The sequence below is a fragment of the Centruroides vittatus genome, unplaced genomic scaffold (assembly GCF_030686945.1).
Source record: "Centruroides vittatus isolate TY-2023 unplaced genomic scaffold, ASM3068694v2 contig_787, whole genome shotgun sequence".
NCBI lineage: Eukaryota > Metazoa > Arthropoda > Arachnida > Scorpiones > Buthidae > Centruroides > Centruroides vittatus.
In genome coordinates, this window is record NW_027122507.1 from 346,902 (window position 1) to 372,711 (window position 25,810).

Sequence of the window (25,810 nt, forward strand, 5' to 3'; positions counted from 1 at the left end):
CGGTGCTGTAAACTAGCGTACCGAGAGTACGTAGTCTAACTTCGAGCTCTAGCCGAAACGATGCATTCGAAGGACTGTTTACGGGACATTTTGGCATCCCGCAGACTTCCGTAACGCGCTGTAACAATATTGCCACTACCTGGCGAAAAACTTTCTACGTGAATTGTGGTAAATAAGGTATGTTAAACGATTGCGATACGAAGTGGTTGCGCATCACTACAATGTATAAAAAATCTCGTAAATCGTTAATTTAATACAGTATTACTAAATTTTAATACAGCGTGTGGTTAAAAATGTGGACAAATCCATTTTTTGCACTCGACGGGAAATATTATCAAGAAACCTTTCTATTTTTCATAATAATGTAAATTTAAAATTCTTTCGTATAATGCATTTAACAACGATATATAAATACCTACCTTTTCTAATAATATGATTTTGTCCGCTTGTTTCAGAAATTGCACTTGGTGAGTCGCTATAATTCGAATTTTATTTTTTAAATATTGCATTATGCATCTGAAAAAGAAATGTTATTGTCAAAGTTAATATATCTCAAACGGTAAAGAGAAAGCGTATAATACTTGTGAAATATATGTTTGGCGACGGGAGGATCGACAGCACTGAGAGGATCGTCGAGAACGATTATATCGGCGTCCAGATAGAGAGCTCTGAAAGTATTTAGGTTTATCGTAGGTTTTCGACAATCACGCTATGGCGGTAAGAAATTCTCACCTGGCTAAATTGATCCTGGCCTTCTGACCGCCGCTCAGCTTCGTTCCTCTCTCTCCTACTAATGTGGAATCGTTATCGGGAAAATCGTTAATATCCTGGAAGATATAAGGAACAATTAGCCAGAACAGCAATAAATACGCGGTGCAGATATTTCTCACTGTACGCTATTTGACTTTGGATGAATTTGCTTTAACGCGAATTGGAAAACTCGAAGTAGACACTAACTTCTACCACCCCGCGCTTACAAATGCAATTCAACTACTACTTGTCTAGGCGATGTCGCGAGTGCGTATTCTTTCGAATCCGTACAACTCGAAACCTCGCAAACGGTATTTTGCAAAAGGTCGCGAGCAGTCTTATATTGCACAATAACTGTCAGTCCCCTTTTTTGCGGCCATTTGTTCCAAGGAGTCGACGTCGTCAGTGTTTCGTAATAGAATTAAATCATCATTTACAAATGTACAAACTGGACGAAAGAAATATATTTTATTGCAAATTTAGGGAGTTATTTTTTATTTTGGGGAAATATTCCTATTTCGGACTCGTGAAATTCATCGCATTTTATCACACGATTTCATTTTACGCGATTTTCGTTCTCGGAATCGATTAATAGCAAAACTCGAGGAATACCCGTACAGTAAACTCGACGGTCGTACCAAATAAAGTCACCAACCCTCATCTCTGTGGGAATCGATTTCAAATCCGAAATTTTTATGGATGATTTAATTCAAAAATGCCGAGCTCCAGTTCTTCATTGGTCGTTGCCCATTGACACGAAATAGAAAATAAACTTACCGAAAATGCAGAAAAGCACGAGAAGTAATTTTTCATAAATGAACATCATTTATGAAAAATTATCCATTATAAGCCTGTTATATGAACTTTGCACAAACCATTTATATGTGCCGGCCACATCAAACGACCCAGAACGATGTAAAGCGTCTGCATTCGGGGCTTTAATTAAAAGAGCGCGCGCTTGAAATTCAAGTATGGTGGACGAAAAGGCAGAATTAAAGAGAAATCGGAGGATAACTAAGGAACCGGAATGTTCTAAGAAATGGTTTACTAGTCTGGTTAATCGGTATAACGAGATCAGTACCAGAAAAATGAGAACGCGTGAAACGGTTTGTACAAACTTCACGTACCAAAAATGTAAGGCATATAATGGAAGAGCTTTCGAAACAAAAGAACTCGTACGTGGTATATAAAATAGCTTCTAATTTACATCGTATACTGCGAAACCGCAATGATCCACTCCCGGACGAAACTAAAGCGGGTTTATACAGAATCCCGATAGTCAACGAAGTTAACCGAAAAACTGCGTATTTTGGAGTAACTAAGAGGAATTTGAAAATCAGAGTTAAAGAAGAGCGATATGCAAGAAAAGAAAAGAAAAGACGGCATTGGCAGCAATCGCAAACGTACAGGGATCTTCAGTACTTTGGGAGGAATCTAAAATCAGTAATGAAGTACACTCGCCCTTTACAGCCACGAATAAAGAAAAAATTGAGATTTTTAAACACAACTCTAGAAATGAATGCGTTAACGTCAGGTACGTACAGCGATTTCCAATAAGCTATTAAAAAAGACTCGAGACGAATATAAACACTTTGTAAGACGGCATCAATTGGCAAACTTAAATATTAATTAGTTAGGTTATGTCACGGTATTAACATTTTGAAATAGTTTATCGTTATTATAGTAGTTTAGGATTCTGATTTAACGCGAAAATATATTTTTAAAAAGATTGGCTAACTATATTCTCGAGGTTAATTCTATTTTGATGTTAAGTTGTTAAGAATTTAAACACGAATTTTCTAATCAAAATTCCATTTCTTTAATAATAGGAATATTTTTATCACGCTAACAAATAAGAACTGAGCATACGAGTCTTCTCACCTTGTCGAGTGCCGAAAGATGCAAGGCTTTCGTATATCTCCTTTCTCGAAAATCTGAACCAAATAAAATGTTTTCTCTGATGGTTCCACTAAATATCCAAGGCTCTTGAGAGGCGTAAGCCAGTGTTCCTCGTAAAGATACTTTTCCGGAAGTAATTGGAAGTTCTCCTATTATACTCATTAGTAACGTGGTCTAAGAAAACACAATTGGCGTACATTAGGACTAAACCGTAATTTAGCTTCTTATGAAAATTATTTAATATTAGAAATCACATTTCTATGATTTTATAGAATATATTAATATTAAATATTCCGTTTATTAGTTACATTTATCTTATTTTGAAAATATCATTTAAATAATTATAGAAGTTAATTCGGGATATAATAACGGGATGTAATAACGTATATTTCTATATTAATCGATACTAAGTAATAATCCGATACTACGATACCTTTCCCGATCCTACGGGTCCGATTACTGCGATCAGATCTCCGGAGTTGGCAGCAAATGATATATTTTGTAAATTGGGTGTTTTACTATGCTACAAAAGATACGAAAGTTTATTTATAATTTATAAATATTATAAAAATTATTTTTGATAATTAAACATAATTTCTGTTTTCATTTTTAAATTTATAAAAAATGTTAAAATTTATCACGGGATAGCCAAAAAATAATAATCAAAAACTCTGTACTCGATGAAAGTAGGTGACCCGAAAAGGTCGTAAGCCTACAGAAAATAGCCTCTCGGTTCCCGTTCGGCCAACTTTCTTCATTAGGTTTTGTTAATATTTTCGAGTCGAAAAAGATTTATTAGTTTCGAGCAAGTAAACCTCGAAGTTTAATGGCAGACAATTTATTCGCGTATTGCGGAAAGCTCTTGTCAGTTGTTCCTATTTATATAAAGTTTCACTTGCCGAAAACATCATTTACAAAACTAACTTTTCGGTTTTCGTCATAAATTATCTGTATAATTTGTATAATTGATAATATAATATTTTATTACGATATAGTGTATAAATATGGACTAGACCGGTGGTTCCCAACCAGTGGTCCGCAAGAGCTAAAATATGGTCCGCGAAAGATTTAAAACTTTTATTTATTTTAAATTATTATTCCCACATTGACACACACTGAATTTAATTTTTACTAAAAATGTTATGTTTTCTATTTTAATAGTACTGTTAAAGCGCGTTACTCTTGAGTTTAACGATTACGTATGTTAAAAGTTTTGATTAAAGTTCATTTTTAGATCGACAGTTTATTTTTCTTAAACCTTATGATCCCTGCTAACAACAATGAAATAAAAGTGGTTCCTGGTCAAAAAAGGTTGGGAACCGCTAGACTAGACTTTAAAATATATTATACGTACCGCGTTTCCCCGAAAATAAGACATCCTCTGAAAACAAGACCTAGTAGAAGCTTTGCTGAACTGTTAAATATAAGGCCTCTCCGGAAAGTAAGACCTAGCAAAGTTTTCGTTTGGAAGCATGCCCGCCGAACAGAACACCGGAACACGCGGGTGTGATTCTTTTCAGCCTGCCGTTATCCCCTACTTTCACCGTCCGTCGCAGAGCAATTGCAGGCAGGACACGAAGACCGTCACCTATCACTGTAACGGACACTCGGTACATGTGCCCGTTCGAGTGGCTAGTGGCACGAAGCTATTGTTCGTGGGATTACGACTAAACACCTCTAAAACAGAAGACCCCTAGCCGCGGCAACGGAAGTCGCTACGATAGGAATCCTGCGCGTACGAGAGGAACCGTAGGGTCGGACACTTTCTGACTCGGTCGCTTGTCGCTAGGACGTTAGTGAGTGCGGGGCAAGAACGAACATATACCCCAGAATAGATTCGAACCTTGGTGTACGGACTCTCGAGTATCGGCAACCCTGAACTTGTACTCGGCTAAGATTCCTGTTAGCCGTAACAATCACCAACCCCGATGATCCTTTCCGCGGCCGTCACTCGTAAATATGCAGGCAAGGCATCGAGAGGCCCGCCGCCTGCCGCCATACCGTACGCTGTCCCCGCAGTGCTGTACGAGTGTGCTATGGTGAGCTCCCCCTAGTGACTGGAAGCCGCCATACCGTACGAAAAATATCGCATCCCCCGAAAGTAAGACCTAGCGCATCTTTGGAAGCAAAAATTAATACGAGACACTGTCTTATTTTCGGGGGAAACAGGGTATTAGTGAACAGCTACAACATTGACGTATTTGCAATACATTTATAATAAATTCTTTACACGAAAAGTTATAAAAACTGAGTTTTTTACAACATGTCTTTCCAGGAATGCAATTTCTCACGACTAAAAAATAAAACAGGTGGATGCGCAATGCTTACAATCGTTTATAAAAGTCTAGAGTATTCATTAGACGATTTATTTCTAAGAGTGCTTTCCGTAACAACTAAGAATTTGAGCCTTTCCCGTAGCGAAGCTTTCTCGAGAATTGATCGGTACTTTCCTCTAATTGCATTTTTATAGGAAGTATTACAATAATCGACGGCGTTAAATATGCATACTCTGTAAAAACCGAAATATCTTTATTCGTCCCGAAGAATATAGTTTAAAAAATTCACAGTCAGTCAATTAACGATGTTCGTGTTACTTAAGTAGATGACTTTCTCCGCTTTTAAATATTCGAAAAAAATTTTTAATGCTAAATTAAGTAATTAATCGAAACAAAACTCAAAAGACTTTCACTAGCGAATGCTGATTTGTCGGCTGCGACAACAAAATTTTCCGAATTGTTTTCGGAGGCACGATGAAACTACCAGGGAATGTTTTACTATAATATTAAAAGGCAGAAAAGTCTCATTTCGAACATTGAAAAATGTTCGAAAACTATTTTCTAGAAGAAATATGTTTAACATTTACAAATGGTATAAATATTCTTCAGATTTCAGACGATCCTCCGAAATTAATTATCGAAATATATGATTCTGTTTGTTATATTGAACTCGAGTAAATATAAGTAGAACAACTCGAGATAATGCGACTGCTGGTTTTCGAACGAGACACAAACTTCGTTTGATTTCCTTCAATTTATCCTCAAAACCCACGGATCTAAGAGTATATTAGCTTCCAATTTCATTCCTCTAAAATCTTTTACAATAGTATCAAGATTATACAAACTTTCTCGTATTAAAGATAATTCTAAAAATAAACAGAAATTGTTTAAGAATATAGCTTGTCTCTTAAGTGAGTTCAATAAGTAAGGTTCGAGCTAAGCAATTGTAATATTTGATGTTTCAAATTCTCAATCATTGAACTTTCCTATTGTAAACAATTTCTTCATTGTTTACAATAGGAAAGTTCGATGTACCAGATCTCCGGCCGCGATTATTAAAAACTCGGACAACAATTTTCTAAAAAATAATAATACAGAAATTGTTGCAAATATCAATAAACTAATCCGTGCCGAATTTATAAACTAGTATTTATTATTTGTTTTATATATCTAAAAAAACTAGTACTTAGTTTTCGTATTCCACTTATTATAACTGTTTTGTTTATTTGTACGTTTATAACGATTAGCGAAAATACGAACCGGTTACGTTATTTATTTACTATTAAGGTAATAACATAGGCAAGAAGTGTCGCCCCAAATAACATTATAACATCCGGTTAAAATTACATAAAACGCAAAACATAAATTTATTACGTATTAGAATGTATAAAACGAAAGAATTATCGAAACAATGAATTTACAAAGGATAAAATAAAATACAAGACAAATTTACTCAAATATTACGTATAGAAATAAAGAATAATGTACAATTATTTTACAATACGCTGTAATTAGTGTACGAGACATTTTCATCCTTACGAAAATTACAGTAAATTTTATTGCGACCAACATACAATTAATATTACCGACCTTGAAAATTTCAGCGTAATTAAGCATCGCGAAGGTCTTAAGACGAAGATCGAAATGTAAAATTTATGTAAAATCAGCTACGACTTACGCGATGACGATACTCATACGTCCTCGACGCCCGCAAAATGCATCGACATTTACGTAAATTAACAACTCTATTTCATAGTTTCGCCAATCCGGTTTGAATAATACAGTAGTTATAATATAAAATAATAGCGTTTACTTACCTTACGCCAAGAGGCAGAAACGTCGTCCAGGCAAACCGCGCATTTATCCGCGGAAGACATTTCTTCGTAAACAGAAACATCGGTACTTTTTTCTTCCAGCAAAAGGAAATTCTAAAATTTGAAATTGGCAAAAAAAATATGTAATGTAGCTAGGTTATTGTAGAATATTTGCGAAATAGTAGGAAGCGCCGTTCCCTACCTGTAGTCTCTGTAATGAAACCAAAGCTTCCGCAATTTGGGAAACAGCTTGAGGAAATGCGTAAAACATGCATCGATAGAAATTCATAGAAATCGTCACTGTAATGAAAACGGAACTGGCAATTAACTTTCCGCCCGTTAGCGAGTAAACTGCCAGGGCGAGGAATAATATCAATTTCGAAAATACGGGTCCCAGAGAAAAAGGAATTCCGTACACTCGCAACGACCGTTTGATAGTTTGGATTTCCAACCTAAATAAAATAACCAATCTTGAGTAATACGTAATTATACGCTTTCGCTAGACAGGTACGTAAAGCTTGGCTATTTACTTTCTTATTTTCTCTATCGAATCGATTAACGCATCTTCCCACGCGTACATCTTGATAACTCTCAGGCCAGTCAGTATTTCATTCAGTAAAAGAAATCTTTTATCGGCTAATTTTGCCGCTTTCAACCTGTAAGAACGGAATAAATTATTTCGGATCTATAAATTACAGGATTTTTCTGAAACTTTAATCCGAGTTCGTGATGTATTTTCCATGCCGAATCGCTGTACGGAAGAGTCGCGATTTGGCAAGCGGAATATACGACTGTAATATGTATAATGCAAATGTTTTCTTCGTTGTTCTTCGTATTTTCGGCCTTCTCGCAGCTTCGTCAAAAATTTCTTGTCGTTTTGTACTTTGTCTTCTCATTAAGGCCTCGGGTTAAGTTTGAGACTCAAAACATGACATTCGTCTATCCGTTTGTCTATATAAAACGTCTAACTTGTAAATTTATGTAGAGAAATTACGATGGAAAACTTATGTAAGTGTTTATTTAACTTATATTAATATATTTTAATTAACATACCATATATTTTAAAACCCCAATTATCAAAGAATTATGTCAATAAAGTTAATTAATAAATTCATTCCTGAAATAATGCTAATAAAAGTCTCCCGTCATCCTAAGTGCGTCAATGATAAAGCGAGTGAAGATATCAAACATCGACAATTATTATAATCGATAATATCCAGTTTCGTCGCCAATACCGAAAGGGCTTTTTTCCTCGTGCTCAATTTGAGTACGGCCAAGCACTCGACGAGAGCGGTCGGGCAATAAGGAAGAAACTTGACTTATGTGCTCCGTAGAGCCTTTGAAGAATTCTCGGAGTTACTAATTCGATCTCGGATTCCCCGGAACAGTAAGGCCACCCGGTAGTCTATGTACAAATATATAATTATGTTCTATTATTCTGATGTTCAAACTTATTACATAGAAATTTATAAATCCAAACTGAATTATCTCAGATGTAAAAATTGCACTAAGTAAAACCTTATTACAATTTAGACCATTTTTTTCTTAAAGGGTTTGCTTTGGTTAACACAACCTTGGCGCTTGGAAGCGATTTGCAGACAACGATAATATAGCTAAAAATCTTGTGGGTACCGTTTCCTAGCGTCAAGTTTATTTTTATCGAAGAAAAACTCCTAAGAAATATTTGACCGTCGTCTACGTTGTTTATTTCACCAGATAATTGCTTCTCCTTTATTGATACCAGGAAGAACTATTTCGTCTGTTTCTTAACACGCCATCTCCCGGAGGTCGACGTTGTCTCACCTTTAGCCTCATTTGATACTTTTGTTCCTTCCTTGTTCTTAATTAATAATAGTGCGCGCCGTCGACTTCGGCATGTTAAACGCCAAATGTCAAAACAAAATGTTTTTATTTTCACCCGAAAGTAAGGACATCTTGTTTTGACTTTTGACTAAGATTTCTTCTCTTTGCTAATCACAAACTGCATCGGTATAATAAGTCCTATTTATAAACAAGTTCCGAGTAAACAACGTGGGAGTGATGATTCGTAACAGCTATTTATTAATTTTTCTAGCCAGTCTGGTCAGAATTTGGACTTCGTTTCGCTTCGAGTGCACTAATAAGTCTGTGTTGTGTAGAAAGAGTGTAGTTAGCAGTGGGGTGCCGTCATCGGAAGCGGTGGAAGCGCCGCTTTCCTTGTATTTTCTAAAAAATAAATACATATTGCGCGAATATTTTCATATAATTAAAATTAATATTTTATTATAACCGCATTGTGTATATTATTACAAATGTAAGTATCTGAATTTTGGACGTTGTACTTCCCGTGGTATGTCATGACGTCAAGATTTGTCGCCTTTCTGTCGACTACCTAGCGACTAACTGTCAACTTTTACACATGAGAACGAACCATCCGTTTAGTTCTCAGACTCTGAAATGACGCTTTCTCATCACTTTCGACCTAAGTTGCATCGAAAGAAAACAATACCTACCAAAACTTTAGCCAGTGGCCGCCAGACGAGGAGTCCGTCAAGTTCCCAATTTTCCGAGTGCGCGATTTTCTTTTCTTTTGTATTCACAAAAGAAAAGAAAATCGCGGTGTGCCTGGCGGAAAAGTGGTGGAAAAACTTTTCCGCCTGGATTACGGCAGCGTAATCCAGGCACTTTTCAGCCTGGATTACGCTGCCGTACGCCCTTTTTGGATTAATCGCCGACCATCTACAGAACTATCCTCGACACGACAAGCTTCGCCGCTACGCATTTAGCGAACTACGGATTTATCGCCTCACCAAGGTATTTATCACCCCGCGAGTTCTCTTGTAAACTCTCTCTCTCTTGAAACGCGCCGTTAGGCCTATTTCCCCTCGATCTGTATAAACGCTATGCTTATTGTAAATAAACGTTGTGCTTTAGTTAAGAAGGCCTCTGTTATTCCCCGGGGATCGTCCCGACCTCCATCCCGAATCTGTTTGCCCTAAAACGCGACCGCTCGCGCGTTCGAACTCTGAACCGCCGCGGCTTCCGTGTCAGCTAAGACACGGTGGTGTCAGACCTGACGGGGCATCAAAGAGGTGCCGACCCCCGGTCACACAAATTTCTATACTACATGTGAAAAAAACGATAAGATCGCTATGGTATATTCGAATATCAGTGGCGGAATGGAAGCGCCGTATTGTCGGCTTCCAAACAGCCAGATTATACTCATTCGCGCATGCGCTTTACAGAGCACCAACCTTACTCGGTTTACCTGTGGAAGCTACACGCGTATAACGCTTCCAACGGTTCTATCCGGGACCGGTTCTGGGTTGTTAGCCGCTGCCTGCTAGATATTCGGCCGCCCTGGCCCCATTATGTGAATCACGAGTAGATTTATAACTTAACCCGACCGATAAGAATTTACTGGTATGATGTTTTTATGATAGTTCTGTATAGTTGACAGGAGTTTTAAAAAATCCACTAAAAAATTTAATATTTTTATTTCGCTCTCCCATCTTATATTACTTACGGATTTCGACGTTAAACCGGTGATATTACGATTTCGTATGTCCCATCTGTAAGGGGATGCAGAAAAACGTGTACCATTCTAGTACAGTGTTAAAAAATTAACCGTTACTTTGGCAGCATCGTTTACAACCAAATTTAATGAACGAGACGTACAATGGTACAAAAAGAGCTCTAGAATTTATTTTCCTTAAATTTACGATTTACGTTTCCGTCGTGATGAAAATTCGTCTTTCCACTTTTTCTCAAGACTACAGATATTCAAGTACAAAGAAACCGGTTTCGACTTATTTCTACTTAGGAAGTAGTTGAACAATTAAGAGATTAGGGAATTGGGGACATAAATAAAACCCTGACGAAAGAGCCGAAATTCTACTCGAAGAAAAGCTTAACCCAACCAATCTCTGGCCCAGTACAGTGGAGACTGATTTCTTCGTAATATTAGATAATAAAAACTGAAATTTTTCCAGTTCAATCAGAGTGACTAAAAAGCTGTAAATTTTGGAAATTTCCGTGGACCCTGGTCCTAAAACGAATTAGTTAGAAAACAAATGACGGACAATCTATTAAGTTTAACACATTTAGATTTTTATAGCTATGGCGAGAAACGCTTAAAATGTACAGTACGACAACCTCGTCGCCTCCTTTGAGGTAAACGAGTGATGCGACAAAAGAGGCATTCGACATCGACCGGTATCGGCACCCACGGGATTTGACAGCCCGCGCGCATGCACCTACCGGGGCCGTCTCCGATTCCATGCATTAGTCACTGGTAGGGAGTTATTTGACTAAGTGGATTGTTTTAAGAGTTAAAAAGTAAAGAAGATTTTTTGTTATTTTTATGTACGTTTGTTTACAAAGCTATATTTAATTATACTTTTAAAAGTATATTCGTACAATTGAAAAATATTATGTACCAGGTATGTGCTGTACATCGACCACACATTTTATTTCACCGAGTAAGTTTTTATTTTATTTATAATTTTAGGCCTTTTATCGTGGCTAGCGATTCGGAATGTAATTGTGATATTGAAAATACATTTAGAGAAGTCTGCGGTTTCTACTGGCTTATCGAACAAACGATACGAATGGAACCGAGACATCACTGACGCGCAATTAACTGATTGCCCCTGGAAGTGGGCTTCTCGCGGAAACACAGCTTCCCTATCATCAAATGTCACGGCACGCCACTGTGGAAAGGATAAGGATATATAACAAAGTAAAGGCTCGCACACACGAAAGGTTGAGTAATGCGAAACGGTATTTAACTTTCTAATTTATTTGATACAGTAAATAATATATTTTAAGATTTAAATTAGGCCTATAATATTAATTAACATATGTCAAACAACAATGTATAAATTTTTGGTCTTAATGTATTTGATCAAATATTGCATTTTTTTTCAATGTTATGGTTTCTTTTTAAATTCTATTAATAAATAAGGGACGAAAACAATATTAGCGGGTACGTTTTTAACAACGATACGCTGCTTTAAAATAGATACTATAATATACACGAATGTATGAAACTTAAACAATGTTTACCTTAATTTAGAAAAAAAGCCTTCCGAGTCCAAACTGCAAGGGAATGTAGAGGAATAAAACAAAGACACCGGCGAGTATAGCTGGACCTATATATTGCCATAACATGGCAACTATTATAATTGCTTGCAAAGGAGCAATTATCACATAATAAGACAGAAAGATAAACTATAAAAATAATAAAAACAGAAATATCAATTTAAGTTTGTCAAGAATATAGAATATAGTTTAATAAGTTAATAATGTATATATATATAAATTGATTGGTTAAGTAATAGATACGTACTTTGTCGAATCTGTCGACATCGTTTGAGAGAAGATTCACCATTTGACCAATTGTTGATTCGCTTATAGACGAGTGGCTTAAACGCAAGGCCTATACAAATATATATGTCTTTATAATTTTTATTAATACGCCATATAAATGAAGAATTTCAAATAATACGCAATTTAAAATTGTTATTTCAATGTTTAAACAAACTTAGTCAAAATATATTATTATAAAGCGCCTCTGTTATTTTACAATGCTTTCTTGTATCTCCCTGATCATTTTCTTGCGGTTTTCTAATTTACGAGATTCTTATTTTTTCACAAATAGATTTGCTTAAAGTTAGATACAGCTCGAGCATTTAGAAAAACATCCATCTATACCAGTTGTTCCCAATCCCTTTCGTCCCGCCGAACCCTTGGTTCTATGTAATATACCCAATATCCCAAAAAATTTTCTTTGTGTGAGAAAGGCTTTTAAATATTCGACAATAAATATTTAAACAGTTTCTCTGTGAACCTCGCACTTTGCGTCTTTACCGTAAATTGTTCTCCACATCGGAAACCATTAAACGCGATGTTTCTTCTTACCCGTTTTAACAGAGGAAAGGGAAAGATTGTCAGGGACTCCAACCCTCGCCCACGGTTATGTTCAGTAATGGAAATCCTACGATGAGAGTGGCCATATAACGATGCTTTTCTATTGGCAGTTTGTGCTCACGTGACTTTAAGCCGCCATCATTCTTCCAAACAACGTGCTAGCGAGATGGGAACGAAAGGTTCGCGAATTAATTTTATTGCCTACACCTTCGTTGTCTACAAAAAACCACAATTAATGAAAGGTTAGTAATATTAAGAATATCTGGACAATATTTCGAATGACGATACGCTGTTTATTTGTATTATTCTTAAGTTTATAAGTTTTACGCGAGTTGTTATAGGCCTATATTGATATTTTTTAGTTATTGTTTAGTTTAATTTATTTTATACTTCAGGAATTACTTTGCAGCGAGAAAGGATTTTTGAGGAAAGTTTTTCCGAAAGATCCTGCGCGTGGTAAACTTTGGGGAAAAAAAAGTGAAAAGAGAAAACTAGAAAACAACCGACCGCAGCTATTTATTTCAAGTAAGTGAAGTATTAACAATCATCTGTATACGTAAAATTTTTATTATATATTGGGATTAGTGATTGCAAATTTACCGGGTATTTTACCGGTACATTTATTACCGGTACTTCGGAACTATCGGTTTATCGGTAATTTACCGGTAAATTCATATTAACAGATGATTTAAAACGAAACTGGCTTACTGACAGAATTATCGAACAACCATTTATTTTCAAGTTGTAATAGCAATTATTATGACATAACAGACATTGAAATAATGCTGATAATTAATTATGATTTTTTTTTATTTTGAACGTAGGCTCTTAAAAAACATAATACATTTAGGCTCTCGACGTCTAATCTAGATCTTATTTACTTACAAATGGTAGCTGCATTAGAAAATCCTCTTACGTAATCCACACTAGTCGGACGTACTGTTATTAGAGCATCGAAAAACTTCTTAAGACGTGTTCCTTGTAGTTCTTGCTCTAAGAAACAATTCATTTCTTTCTTAACTATATCTTTTACACTTTTACATTTGCTTCTATTACTGTTATCTGTATCTACGCTCATATGTTTAAAGAAAAAGTCCAATTCTCTCTTTGTTAAATTTGACTTTTCTATTGCGCACTTTGTTCTCGTTTCGACGTGAGAAGTTGATGGTGTGGTAAGCGATGAACACCTCTCGCCAGAATCTGAGTCTGAACTAATTTCGGTGACATCCGCAGATCACGATTCGTTTTCATTTTCTGATAAGTGCTCGATTATCTCTACAATCCCATTCATAATTGTGTTTTTGCTAACATTATTGGATATTTCGTGTGGCTTATATTTGTTGAATTTTGCTGGGTTACTATTTTCCAGAAAAGAAGACCGGTTTTTGGAGGTTATAAACAGACTAGAAAATTCCTTTTAGTAACCTTAAATTACAAATGGAATGACCCATTACCACCTGCACTGTTTTCTCGCTATGGTATGGAGCGAGAGAGGAAAGGGAAATCTGCTTCCCACGGGTATTTCCCTTGTGAATTTTAGGAAAATAAATATCGGCTTACTTGAAAGGTTTTTTTTAACCGAAATACCGGTAAAAAATTAATTATCGGTAAATTTACCGGGGTATAATTCTCCTAAGATACCGTTATACCGGTAAACCGGTTACCGATTACATATTTATTCATAAAACAGTCCAAATTGCTTAAAATTTAAATAAAAAGTCAGTAAACATAAATTAATATGAGTATCGATATAGTGTAATATTTATAATATGTGATATACAATACCTGATACGAAAGTCCTTGATTACACAAATCTACTTTATTTTAATAAAAATTATTGTAAATTACAGTAGATTTGTAATTTAGAACATAAAATATATAAAGTAGAATTTGATGTCGAAATGATTGGCAAATTATAAATATATTTTAATTATACAGTATTTACCATAAGCCACTTATAATAAATTATCATTTTAGTTTAATAAATAACAATAGTAATATATAAATATGATGCGTGTTGAGCACGAATTAAACTGTTTTATAAATACATCTCACAGTAGATTACATTTATTATTCTATAAGCATATATATAAATAATGTATAAAGTATATAATTTATACAGGTATATATTATATGATATCACATCAATCTCTTAGTAATAACTTTTGTATATAAATATATTACTAATACGAGACTCGTGTTATAAGATACATTTTACTTAGTGACGTTATTGTTTGTAATTGTATAATTATTTTATAACTTCCATGCAATTGAATAAGTAATAGCATAAATTTTTAAACCAAAATATGCTGTCTTAATATGCGAAATGATACGCTTAATCTGATTTTCAGATACATTTTCCTAATGACCAATGGGAAAAAATGGGAGTTGATGGAACTAGATAATTGTAACAATTACAATTAACTCTTTATTATCTCATACGAGAACTTTAACTTCAACAATGTGATTCGTAACAACACAAAGGTCAAAATGTAGTTTTTCATTGTAAATATTTTCACTAGTTGAAACCAAAATTTTCACAAACAGACTACAACTTCAATAAAGACACAAGAACACTACGTATATTCTGCAAAGAAAACACACTGTTCGATAAAAATCGACAACGTGGTACCGAGTATAGATAGTACGGATCAGACTGACCCGAGTACCATAAATAAACAATCATACGACTGAGAGTAAAGCCCTTCGACACCCGGCTCGTACTTAGGTTATAAAAATATTGTTATATCGAGGGTTAAGTACTGCACTTACCACTTTAAACTCCGATCTTATCTTCTTTATAATAATTAAATAAAATCTAAATTCGAGATGAAACGAGGTAGATTAATATCAGTTATTTAATTGTCTAAATCTGAAATCTAGGGTCGAACAAAACAATCTAGATTTAGATGAGAAAAACAGCTTCTAAAATGACGATTCCACCCCACACGTGGTTTTTGACTTAAAATGGCGATCAATAGTACCCGTCGTTGTCACCAAGAGCGCAGTATCTAATGTCGCAGCCCCTCTATGTAGTTCATTCCAACTCGCTGATTTTACGGTATAAAACGAACGTAATCGACAATATTTATTTGGCGGCGTAGTCTTAAGATGAAATAAATAACGAAGCCCGTTCAAAATAAAAACCTGTAAAACCGGAAAAATAATTCGGTACCGGGCGATTTCGGTTTTTACACAGGCTTTACCGTATTAAATTTTGAGAATTAGCCAAATTTTCCACGTATTCAACCAGCGTGACTCGATGTATCAGCAAAACTATATTCCGTAATTTATATTTGTTGCCGTTCCGACACGTAATTTTCTCTTTCTTTACCAACCGGCAACATAGGTGTTGGGTTAACGGCTTAGTCCTAACGACTCCAACAATAACTTAATATAAAATTTAGAACGATTTTCTTTCACTATATTACGGATTAGAAATGAAACTTAGTCCATAACCGTACTAAAGACGGCGCTAACTTAAATAGGCATAACGTGCAAATAGTAACGCAGAATGATATCTTGCCCTACAGCGTATTTCTCAGAAGTTAAACACAACAACGAACGATAAACTAAACAAAAAGTTATAATTACAGATATTTCTCACAAAATTGCGAAACAAGGCAATGTGTTAAATTGATCTGTGTTAGTAAATAGTGTTTTTACGCAGGAAGACATTTAAGTACAATCACAATCCGCGAAACTCTGAAATAATTCACCTGTTAAGTTCAAACTTAAGCATTTTCAATATTTTAGATTTAGCAATAGAAATATTTCCAATTTTATTCGTATTAATAGAAAATCGGTCATTAACTCGGCTTACCTTTCTGTAAATGACACTGCAACAAGCGGCTCTTAACTGCATATCTAATCTCTGCGTATTGAATAATAAAGAGTGGATGCATAACATATAAAGGAATAAACACATACAAACTCCTGCAGCGGATAAGCGGGCAATTGTTTCCGTGTCTGCCGTTTGATTGTCAAAATAATCGATTAATATTCCTATTAAGTATGCCTGGACGATAAGTAGAAAGCATTCCTATAAAAAATAATTGGAAAGTCAATAATTAAACGTTTTGTGTAGTACTATTTAATCTGAGACCGTTACCTGCAATATCGGAAGCGTAAAAAGAAGCAAGTACTTTCTTCCAAATATACGTATTAAAGTCTTCAATAAACTGGGCTTTTCCCTTTCCAATTCTTTTTTCCATTTTCTGGAGAAAAAGACATAAAGCTTTTGCACACCGATGAATTAATTTAAGCGATATTATCGATCGACTGAAATACTTTCTGTAGAAATCACAAATGATTTTCAAATTGAATAGCGATGCTGAGTCATCGAAACATTCGAGTTATTAGTCGTTACTACGCGAATTTATCGAGACGATTTGTCCCGCACTTTATGTAACATTACGACACTATTTTAAAACTGCATCTAATGTAAAAGAAAGATATCACGAAGTCATCCTATTGCATAAAATGACACTAAAACCAATGCGTATTTATCAAAAGTAAGCATAAGACAGCTTAATAACACAGGAACACCACAAATGTAAATTATAGCCTTTATTGATAATGAAGGATCCTTCATTATCAATTAATTTTCTTAAGCAAGCTTATACTTACTTCCCGACAATTGAAAACGACACCTGGAAACGACAATTGAAAACGACAGGTACTGTACACACAGTAAATAGTGTTTACTGTATGTACCTACAAATAATGTTAGAATAATAAAGGTTTTGTTTGTGTTGTAAATTGTTTCTTGTTTCGTTCCACGAAAGTGGATCCCGTCGGGCATTATTCTACGGGTCGCAAGTACTGTACTTTTTATGCGATGTTTTTTACGCGGCGTTGTTCGAAACGTATCCACTGCACAAACAGAGGGACAGATGTATTCGAAACGTATCCACTGCACAAACAGAGGGACAGATGTATTTAAAAAACTTTTTTAAAAATATTAAACGGTTTTGGAGCCAAAATAGCTCCAAATTTCGTGGCGTGAATAGACTTTTCCGTCGAAGTCGTCATTAAAATTTTTAAAGACGAATAAAGCACGTTTGAAATTGCACTTTTTATCGTACCCGTAGGCCTAAATTAATACGAAATTTGAGTTCAGAAAACTCATAAATACAATTCTCCGTAGGCTACCCGAAAGCGAACGATACTTTCCGCTGGGTCAGGTAAAGGTCATATAATAACGAAAAAGAAACGTGACAAGAAATAAATATGGTAACGAATGTTCTTACGCGACATTAGCGTTAGATTTCATAACTTACTCTTGTAGTAAATTTCCTAAATATTCCGATCTGTCTTTTGGTAGTGCTCGGTCGAAGTCCTTTTCTTCGATACCTTTCTTCCACCCAATTCTCAATAACGGAAAGAGCCAGCTGAAATGCAATTACAATAAAGATCGTTTACGCTGCCGTAATGGAAAACAGTACGGTCCCGACTCCACGCCCAAACTAAAATACGTAGTCTCTGGTTATATCGCACGTTTTCTTTGTCTCCCGACAAGCGCAATGTAAAGAAGTATTAAAATTGTCTTAAAATTGCCGAATAAAAGACGAAACAACCGGAACCGGCCTTTGTTCGAAGAATGAAATTTGCCGGGCAATTTGCGAACGCGTGTTTACCACCTTTACGAATGTTTACGCCTATATGGAAAATCTGACGATGTAATTACGGCGCGGTAAAGTAAGAAAAGTAACGTACCAGAAAAACATCCGAGAGAAGAATCCGGCCCTCCGGTAGGAACCGACGGGGCTGCCTTTTTCCATCGACTTTCCTGTAAAAGACGATCTTTTCTTAACGATTCTTCGGGTTTTATTTGGGAACCGAGGCGGGTTTTAGGTGCTGCGAGACATCGACGGAAATAACGAACAAGAATTGGATTTCGTTCCGCCGGGCGCGGACGTGTTGAGCGGAAAATGTGGGTCGGCCTTCGTTTTAAACGGCAATCGTCACCGGTGAGTTACGTCGGCGTTTTTAATAAATGGGCCATTGGAGGCGTGGGACGAACGACGTGCAAATTTTCTTTTCCGCCGTTCCCCCCCCCACAACTTTTCCTCATTCCTATAAACCTACCTAATAATCTTCACGTTTTAGAATTTTAATCTTTTATCGTTACGTGGACGATTGCCTACTCATTCACCACAACACCTAAATGGAAATCAATCAATTTCTAACACACATCAATAAGCTACACCTAAATATAAAATTTGAATTACAACTCGAAAAAACCAATTATCCTTCCTAGATACTTTACTCACTAGACTAAACAATAGAGTTAAAATCAATAGCCTTATTAAACAACTAGCAGATAGACCCGGCGTTGATTGGGCAAAAGTAACGATAGCGAAGATTTAGATTATTACGTTATAGTCAACTTTACCCTTTTCACAGAATGCAAGAATTGGGTTCACCCTTTTCCAGACTAATTAGAGAATTTTTAGATAGGTCTAAAAATATGTTCGATTTCCCGCAAAAACAAAAAAAAAACTGCATGTGCGTCTTGCACGTCGCTTTCTTTTAACACTTCCATTGTTGATGGAAGTGTTAAGCCTTAATCCGGTCCCTTTCCCCCGTGGGGAGGAATTTCGAAAAATCCCTTCTTAGCGTGCATTCTCGTGACGTACCCTAACTGTGTAGCAAATTTCAACTTTCAACTCCTAACCGTTTGGGCTCTGCGGTGATTATTATTATTATTATCAACTCGTCTCGATTATATATATAGATGCAACGTTAAAATTGTTATAGATTAGAATTCATAGAATCTTTGTACCTGTACGTAAAGAAAAACACATTCGACTTGTTTAACAACAACATAAAAAATACAAGTACAGATATAATAGTGAAAATTATGAAATTAATGATATTATTAATAATAACTATTTTTGTTGAATAATTACCCCAAAACATTCTTAGGTTCTTTAAAGTGACTAGGTAGATGAAATTACAGAACACCAGAAATAGCCCAAAATTCTAGTTTACCAACCAAATCCTGTTAGGTTTCGTACGTCAAAAATGTTTTCGAAAAAATTCGATATAAATTCAAACAATTTAATATATGTGTTGTGTCCTGTTCCCACCGACACCGACGATCCATAAAAGATTAAGCAACAATAATGCTATTATCGACATTTCGGAGAAAACAATGTGGTATATAAGTTTTTTTCTTTTTTTTTACTTTTGTCGGGGAACCAAAAGTGAGTTAAAAATACGCTTTAAAGAACACATCAATGCTATAAAATACAACCTTAGAAACTGTGCAGTCGTTAAACACTTTGTATTCTATAATTGGCTGTTAATAACGATTCGTTAAAGATATTAAAAACCAAAATAAATTCTACCAAACGCAAATTATACAAACATTTAGAAATGATCGAAATCCATAATAGCTAGATCTCATCTGGCACTCTTACTTAAACATCTGAAACCTGTTAGCCAACAAGTAATACTTATATCACCATCGCCGGATACCACCGTATAGTAGCGTAGCTTCGGTATAGAGAACATTGTACCAGCAGACTTTCTATAAAAAACGTATGTAACCTATCCTAAAACAACTCTTACTTCTGTAACCGTAATCTTGTTTATAACTTTGTATTAGATTCGTTTACCTTAGTATTTACTTTACAACTAATTTTACTAGCAACAATTTTAAATCTCGGCTTGCTATTTGTACCGATGACATAATATAGCATAACGAATGCGAAAAATCCCGAAAATGAAGTCATCCACGCATCGGCAACAAAACGCATTGTTTCTTTTATGTATGTACAAAATTACATTTTGTAATATTTTAATTATAAGCGTGTTTGTAACGGAAAGCCGCTTGTATTTTTCTAGACGCTTGTATACTCATCAAATTGAAAGCGATACCGTTGAAGCGAGAGTGACAACCTGTCCGAAATGCATACCGTCGTCATAATAAACCCGTGTCTACCTACTTCCGTGTGATTATTCCGAGAACGTCAATAGTGTGTGACAAGTATAGCCAGTAGAGCTCCATAGAGCCAAAACTTAGTGCTCAAAGTTTCGTATTGTAATATAAGAACAAAAAGCGATTCACCAATCTATATTTTAAACAAAATATTTAGTTTGGAATTTTAGGTTGCTTATATCGTTACTAAACTACAGTTTAAAACGCTACTTAACGGTTTATTTACCTTTTATTCCTATTCGTTTGGTATTGGTTTATGTATCATTACAGAATTACTATTAATTACCCCCAACGGCGATAAAGAGATACCGCGAATCACGCATTAAATTTACGTTATTGTCGAGGAGGCCTAAGAAATGGAGACAAAGTGATTTAGGGTTTCCACTCGAAATAATCCGTTTTTCCAAAAGGGGTCAGTACGCTAGTCACCACGACCGAATTGAAACAGATGCGTCGACCGAGGTAGACCCAAAAGAAAGCTCCCGATTCCGCTACGGATTGGGAAAGCCGAGGAACCTACGAGTCGGATAAAAGAGGGAGAAGGAAAAACACTAGGTGGAATCGTAGCTATTTTTGTTGCCGTAAATGGTGGTGAAATAAACGGACTCGGTCGAAACTAAACGGGTGGTAAGGTGATTTTTCTGACGAACCCAAACCCGGGAGTCGGAACGGTACAATCCGAAAGTTACTATTATCATGTATCGTTTTTTTCTAATTTTATTTTTGTAATTACCAGGTGTTGGAACCATTTTATTTAATATACGTTAATTTCTTTCTTTTTATTTTTATCAAATCTTCTTTGATTTCGCACCCGAGATTATTAGTGTTTTGCGACTTCGGATTTTCTATTATTGCGTTTCGTATGTTTTACGTGTTGATTGGTGTTATTAGTCTTCTTTCTGTTTCTCTTACGTATTTGTGACCTTATTCGGAATTACGCTTAAACTGATTAATAATACATCCAAATATGCTAATTTATTATTTCTTTCGTTTTCGATTTAAAATTGTATTTCATTTTGAATATTATTGATTTTATTTAATATAAATGTATATTAATTTTTTTATTGTCGTAATCCTATATCATGTTTTTACCTCACTAATTATCGGTGTGGTTAGCGTACGATAGTGTTTAAAAGTGCAATACTACGTTTTTATAAAATGGAATTGTCTTTACGTAACTTAAGAATTTTAAAAAGCATATAAATTGTTAATTAATTGATAATTTAAATATTCCATTAAGCGGCGAGAAAAAGAATTACAGATAGCAAAATGTAAATGATTTACGAAATTCTTTGCCGAAATATAAAGTTACGCCAGTCGTAAAATGATTATATAGGAAGGAAAATCGGCGATTGTCATTGTGTCGAGTTGTATTTATATTTATGACGTCGCCGACGAAATTAAAAAGGTAAAACTACTTTTCGCGTGTTGCTCAATTTTTCTGGCCTTATTTACATCAAAATGCAATTAAAAGGAAAGTTGCGCGACCTCTTTCGGGTCTTCGTCTTGTATTTCCTAACAGAACATAAATTATTTATCTACGTACGTAAGAGATTTCGATTTTAGTCACGCAGAATCAGAAATGCCGGCTGTCCCGTAATCGATCGACCGTTTTATATTTTTCGGATCCCGAGTAACCGTGACTCGCTAATTTCTGTACCTTTAGACCCGGCCGACAGATTTCGGAGTATCTTAAAGAAGAAAATTGCAGATAACGTTTAAAATTTAGTTTTCAATAGATAAATTAAAAACAACCTGTTATCGTCCATCTTTTATTACAAATATATACAATTTTAATAAAATAGTTATCTCTTATTATATTATAATTTATTTTATTCCTTTATTCTGGATTTTACATATTTACACTCTTCAGAAATTACCAAGTAACTAAATGCAAATTTTGCAGGAAAATTAAACAACCGCGAGGAGTCGCCGCTACCGAGTCCTCTTTCCTAAAACCTAGCGATCTTCGATAGGGTTTCTCTAACGGGATCGCGGCTGTTTTTTAACCCGGGAAATTCCGCGAGTTTCCTAAAAGTTCACGTTTTACTTATTTTATGTTAGGGTGGAAGAAATTTTGGGAATAGAAAGTCTCGTAAACTGTCAGAATACAGACATTTGTACATTTGTATTTATTAATTTTAAGTTGGCTAATTAGTTTTTTAAAAATTTTTCTTGTTGTGGTACGCCACAGATTATCAACCTTTCAGCGGTGGGATAGTCATGTATGGTTGAGAATATACCTGGAAGTAGTGGAGAATATACCTGGAAAATTTTTAAAGTATTTTTTCACGCGATTTTTCTCCTTACCATTTCGGAAAAAGATTTTGTAAACAGTTATGTCTAGTAAAGAAAGTCTTTTTTTATTGTTATATAATTCATTTTTTATGTGAATTCTTTTACGCGGTAGTTTTTGGCTACTTTTTGGCGATACCCCCAAAAGAATTTAGCGGATATATACGTTCCTCACCACTGCCACACGATCGCCCTCGACGTATACAGGGCCGGATTTACATAAAGGCATTTGGGGCCTGTGCCCAGAGCCCCCACAAATAGGGCCCCCAAAACTAAAAAATTATGTTTAAACATAATTTTTTTCTATTACCGCGAAAGCCTAGTGTGGCCTAATCTTGAGGGCAACAGGCAGAGAAAACCAAACCCGGGAAAAAACCTACGAAACATCGGAAAATTTCGGGAAAAACTTTCACATGGGTATTTTTCAGTTAAATTAAAATAATTAGTTTTATACAATAAAATATATGTATGTTTAAAATAACCTTATTTTTAAATGAAATTTACAACTTCCTAGTTCAAATCTAATTGAAAGTACAGTATTTTGTGTAAATTTTCTAAATCATCAAATTTGCCTACTCTTAAAGGGGAGACCCCCACCGAATTTGTGCCCAGGGCCCCCGGATTGGTAAATCCAGCCCTGGACGTATATATATATGTCCCTCACTGCCGAATGGTAAACAATCAACACGTAGCTTATTTGAGGCAAGACTGAAAATTCTTTACTTGTCAGAACATGTAATATTTCGAATAATTGTGCCGATGCTGTCCTAACTTTTAACTATGCCCAGTAACATCGATAACTGCAATATGCCAGGTCGTGAAAATTGGGCAAGGATACGAACGAGTAAGAAGTTTCTTTTCGTAAACCTGATTATTAAAGCCAACCGAAATGCCGAATTATCGGGCTATAAGCCCGATGCCGCTATTAAAGCACCCGAATCAAGAATATCAGACAACAAAAAAGTACCGCAATGCTTGTCGAAAACGAACTAGAAGTCTTCCAGGCTACGGTGAAAAAACGCGTAACATCCGTCTTCTCTTAAATGCGTTAAAACCATTCCATCCACATCGATCGAATCGAAAAGGGCATTCTCGGTGGCGGCACTTTTCCTTACTAAAATGAGAACCAGATCGAGTGATCGGAGTGCCGGCCATCTTTGCTTTTTAAAATCTTATAATACAAAATACTATTGTAAATTTTTATAATGTTTTGTTTAAAATACGAAAATTACCTTCTAAGTTGAAAGTTTAACATAAGTTTATTTTCTTCTTTAAAGTTTTAACTCAATTCAAAGGCTTTTTTTTGTTGTAAGAAGTTTCCAACAATCTTTAATAAATTTTTTCTAATTGTGAAAATTTGTAGGTAATTCAAAGAAAATTTTTAATACATTTTCTATACAGTATTATTCGTATTATTATTTTGGAGGTTTCACGACGTATTAAATTACTTAAAAATTCAAAAATAATATTAAAGTGAGCGAACCCAATTGCGCCTTTACCCGTCCTTTTTCTTACGCACCCACACATTTGAAGGCTAAAGTCTTCGATAGCAGTCTCGAAAAATAGTCCAGTTTCGTCTACGTTGTAAATGTCACCGGGACGATACGACGGAAGCCAATGTTTGCCGTTGTTGTTCCAGTTATCCACTCGCTCCTCGTCCACCTCTCCAGTTTCTCCGCAGACTCGATGCGTGCCACGTCGCGTCGACTTTAAAACGGTCTATTCGACCCGAAGAAACGGTCACATAGTCGTCCTCGGCATCCACGATGCCGAGTTCCTCGACAAATTCCAGCATCTTCGACGGTAGCGGCAGTCCACTCGAGAAAACATTTCTGGTTCTTTGCACCCGGAACCATCTTTGGAGGGCATCTAGGTCTGGAAAACTGTTTTTTTTCTGGCCCTCTTTCTCTCCTAGATTATTCACATTACGACAATAAGTTCACAGTTTCGTCGATGTTGATCACTTTAACTCGCGCGTGGACAGGTGAGATATTTGATTTGTCCTCCAAAATGTGACTTATCGTGCTTTTGGCAATGTTGTACTTCGGACATAAATCTTTTCCGGTAGCTCCAATGTGAGTTTCATTAATTATCTCGAGTTTATCAGTAATAGACAATTGTGTGCACTTTTACTCATTGTAGATTTTTTACTGTTGGTGAGTTGGCAGTGGATAACTTGCTTTTCCGAATTCTACCGAATACTAAAGGGCGAAGAATCCGAGGTCGATGAGGAACGTCAGTCGTCGGATACGTTAACGATAGTAATTAATAGAGTACTGTACTTTGTAGTAAACAAGAAATGTTTTATAGGAAAAGTAAAAGCACGTGGTTTACGAGGTGTTTTGCCTGAAGGCAGTTCACTGTTATAAAGGTCTCCGAAATAGAGGTTTAGATCAATTCGGTTCAATATAAACGAGTTTTACTATATCCAATTTAAAAAAAAGCATTAAAGGCAGCGCATTTGCAAGGACTAGACTGTTCCGTTGAATAAAACAAAAGTTACATTATATCCGAGTTCCTTGTATGCAAGTTCTACTCTATATGTAGGTCTATATATATGATTTGCAAAAGTGAAAAAGTGACTTGCACTGTAGCAACGTGTGGAAAAATCTGTTATGCGTATTGATGGTGGCAACATGTCAGACGTCTCGTCGACACGTTAGTCAACAAAGCTGCTGGCATTATACTTACTTCACGTATTTTACGCACGTGAAGTAAGTATAACGCCACCGACCTTGGATGGGAAGCATTGATGTAGACTGGACCTTCCCAAGAAGATAGATTTATAAATTTTAGAAATCGACGAAAGACGGCTGGATGATCGAATTACGTACATAGTCCACACGTATATGTAACAATTTAGTATTGTTTAATTATTAAGAAAACACAATCGTATAAAATGTTTTAAATGTATTATT

At 35.5% G+C, this 25,810-nt stretch overlaps 1 protein-coding gene across 1 annotated transcript in view; it reads right to left on the bottom strand.

Moving 5' to 3' along the window:
- LOC136981678 (ATP-binding cassette sub-family C member 4-like) overlaps positions 1-18,042 on the bottom strand; it is a gene marked incomplete at its 5' end in the record, with an annotated part of 54,427 nt that extends 36,385 nt beyond the window's left edge. The window contains 13 exons of the mRNA XM_067278016.1: positions 420-516; positions 582-668; positions 733-827; positions 2,632-2,823; positions 3,083-3,172; positions 6,743-6,853; positions 6,942-7,191; positions 7,270-7,395; positions 11,820-11,950; positions 12,069-12,158; positions 16,473-16,691; positions 16,761-16,866; positions 17,932-18,042. Coding sequence (XP_067134117.1) covers positions 420-516; positions 582-668; positions 733-827; positions 2,632-2,823; positions 3,083-3,172; positions 6,743-6,853; positions 6,942-7,191; positions 7,270-7,395; positions 11,820-11,950; positions 12,069-12,158; positions 16,473-16,691; positions 16,761-16,866; positions 17,932-18,042 — 1,705 coding nt within the window. The remainder of the gene's footprint in view (positions 1-419; positions 517-581; positions 669-732; positions 828-2,631; positions 2,824-3,082; positions 3,173-6,742; positions 6,854-6,941; positions 7,192-7,269; positions 7,396-11,819; positions 11,951-12,068; positions 12,159-16,472; positions 16,692-16,760; positions 16,867-17,931) is intronic.
- Between the last annotated feature and the right edge of the window lie 7,768 nt (positions 18,043-25,810).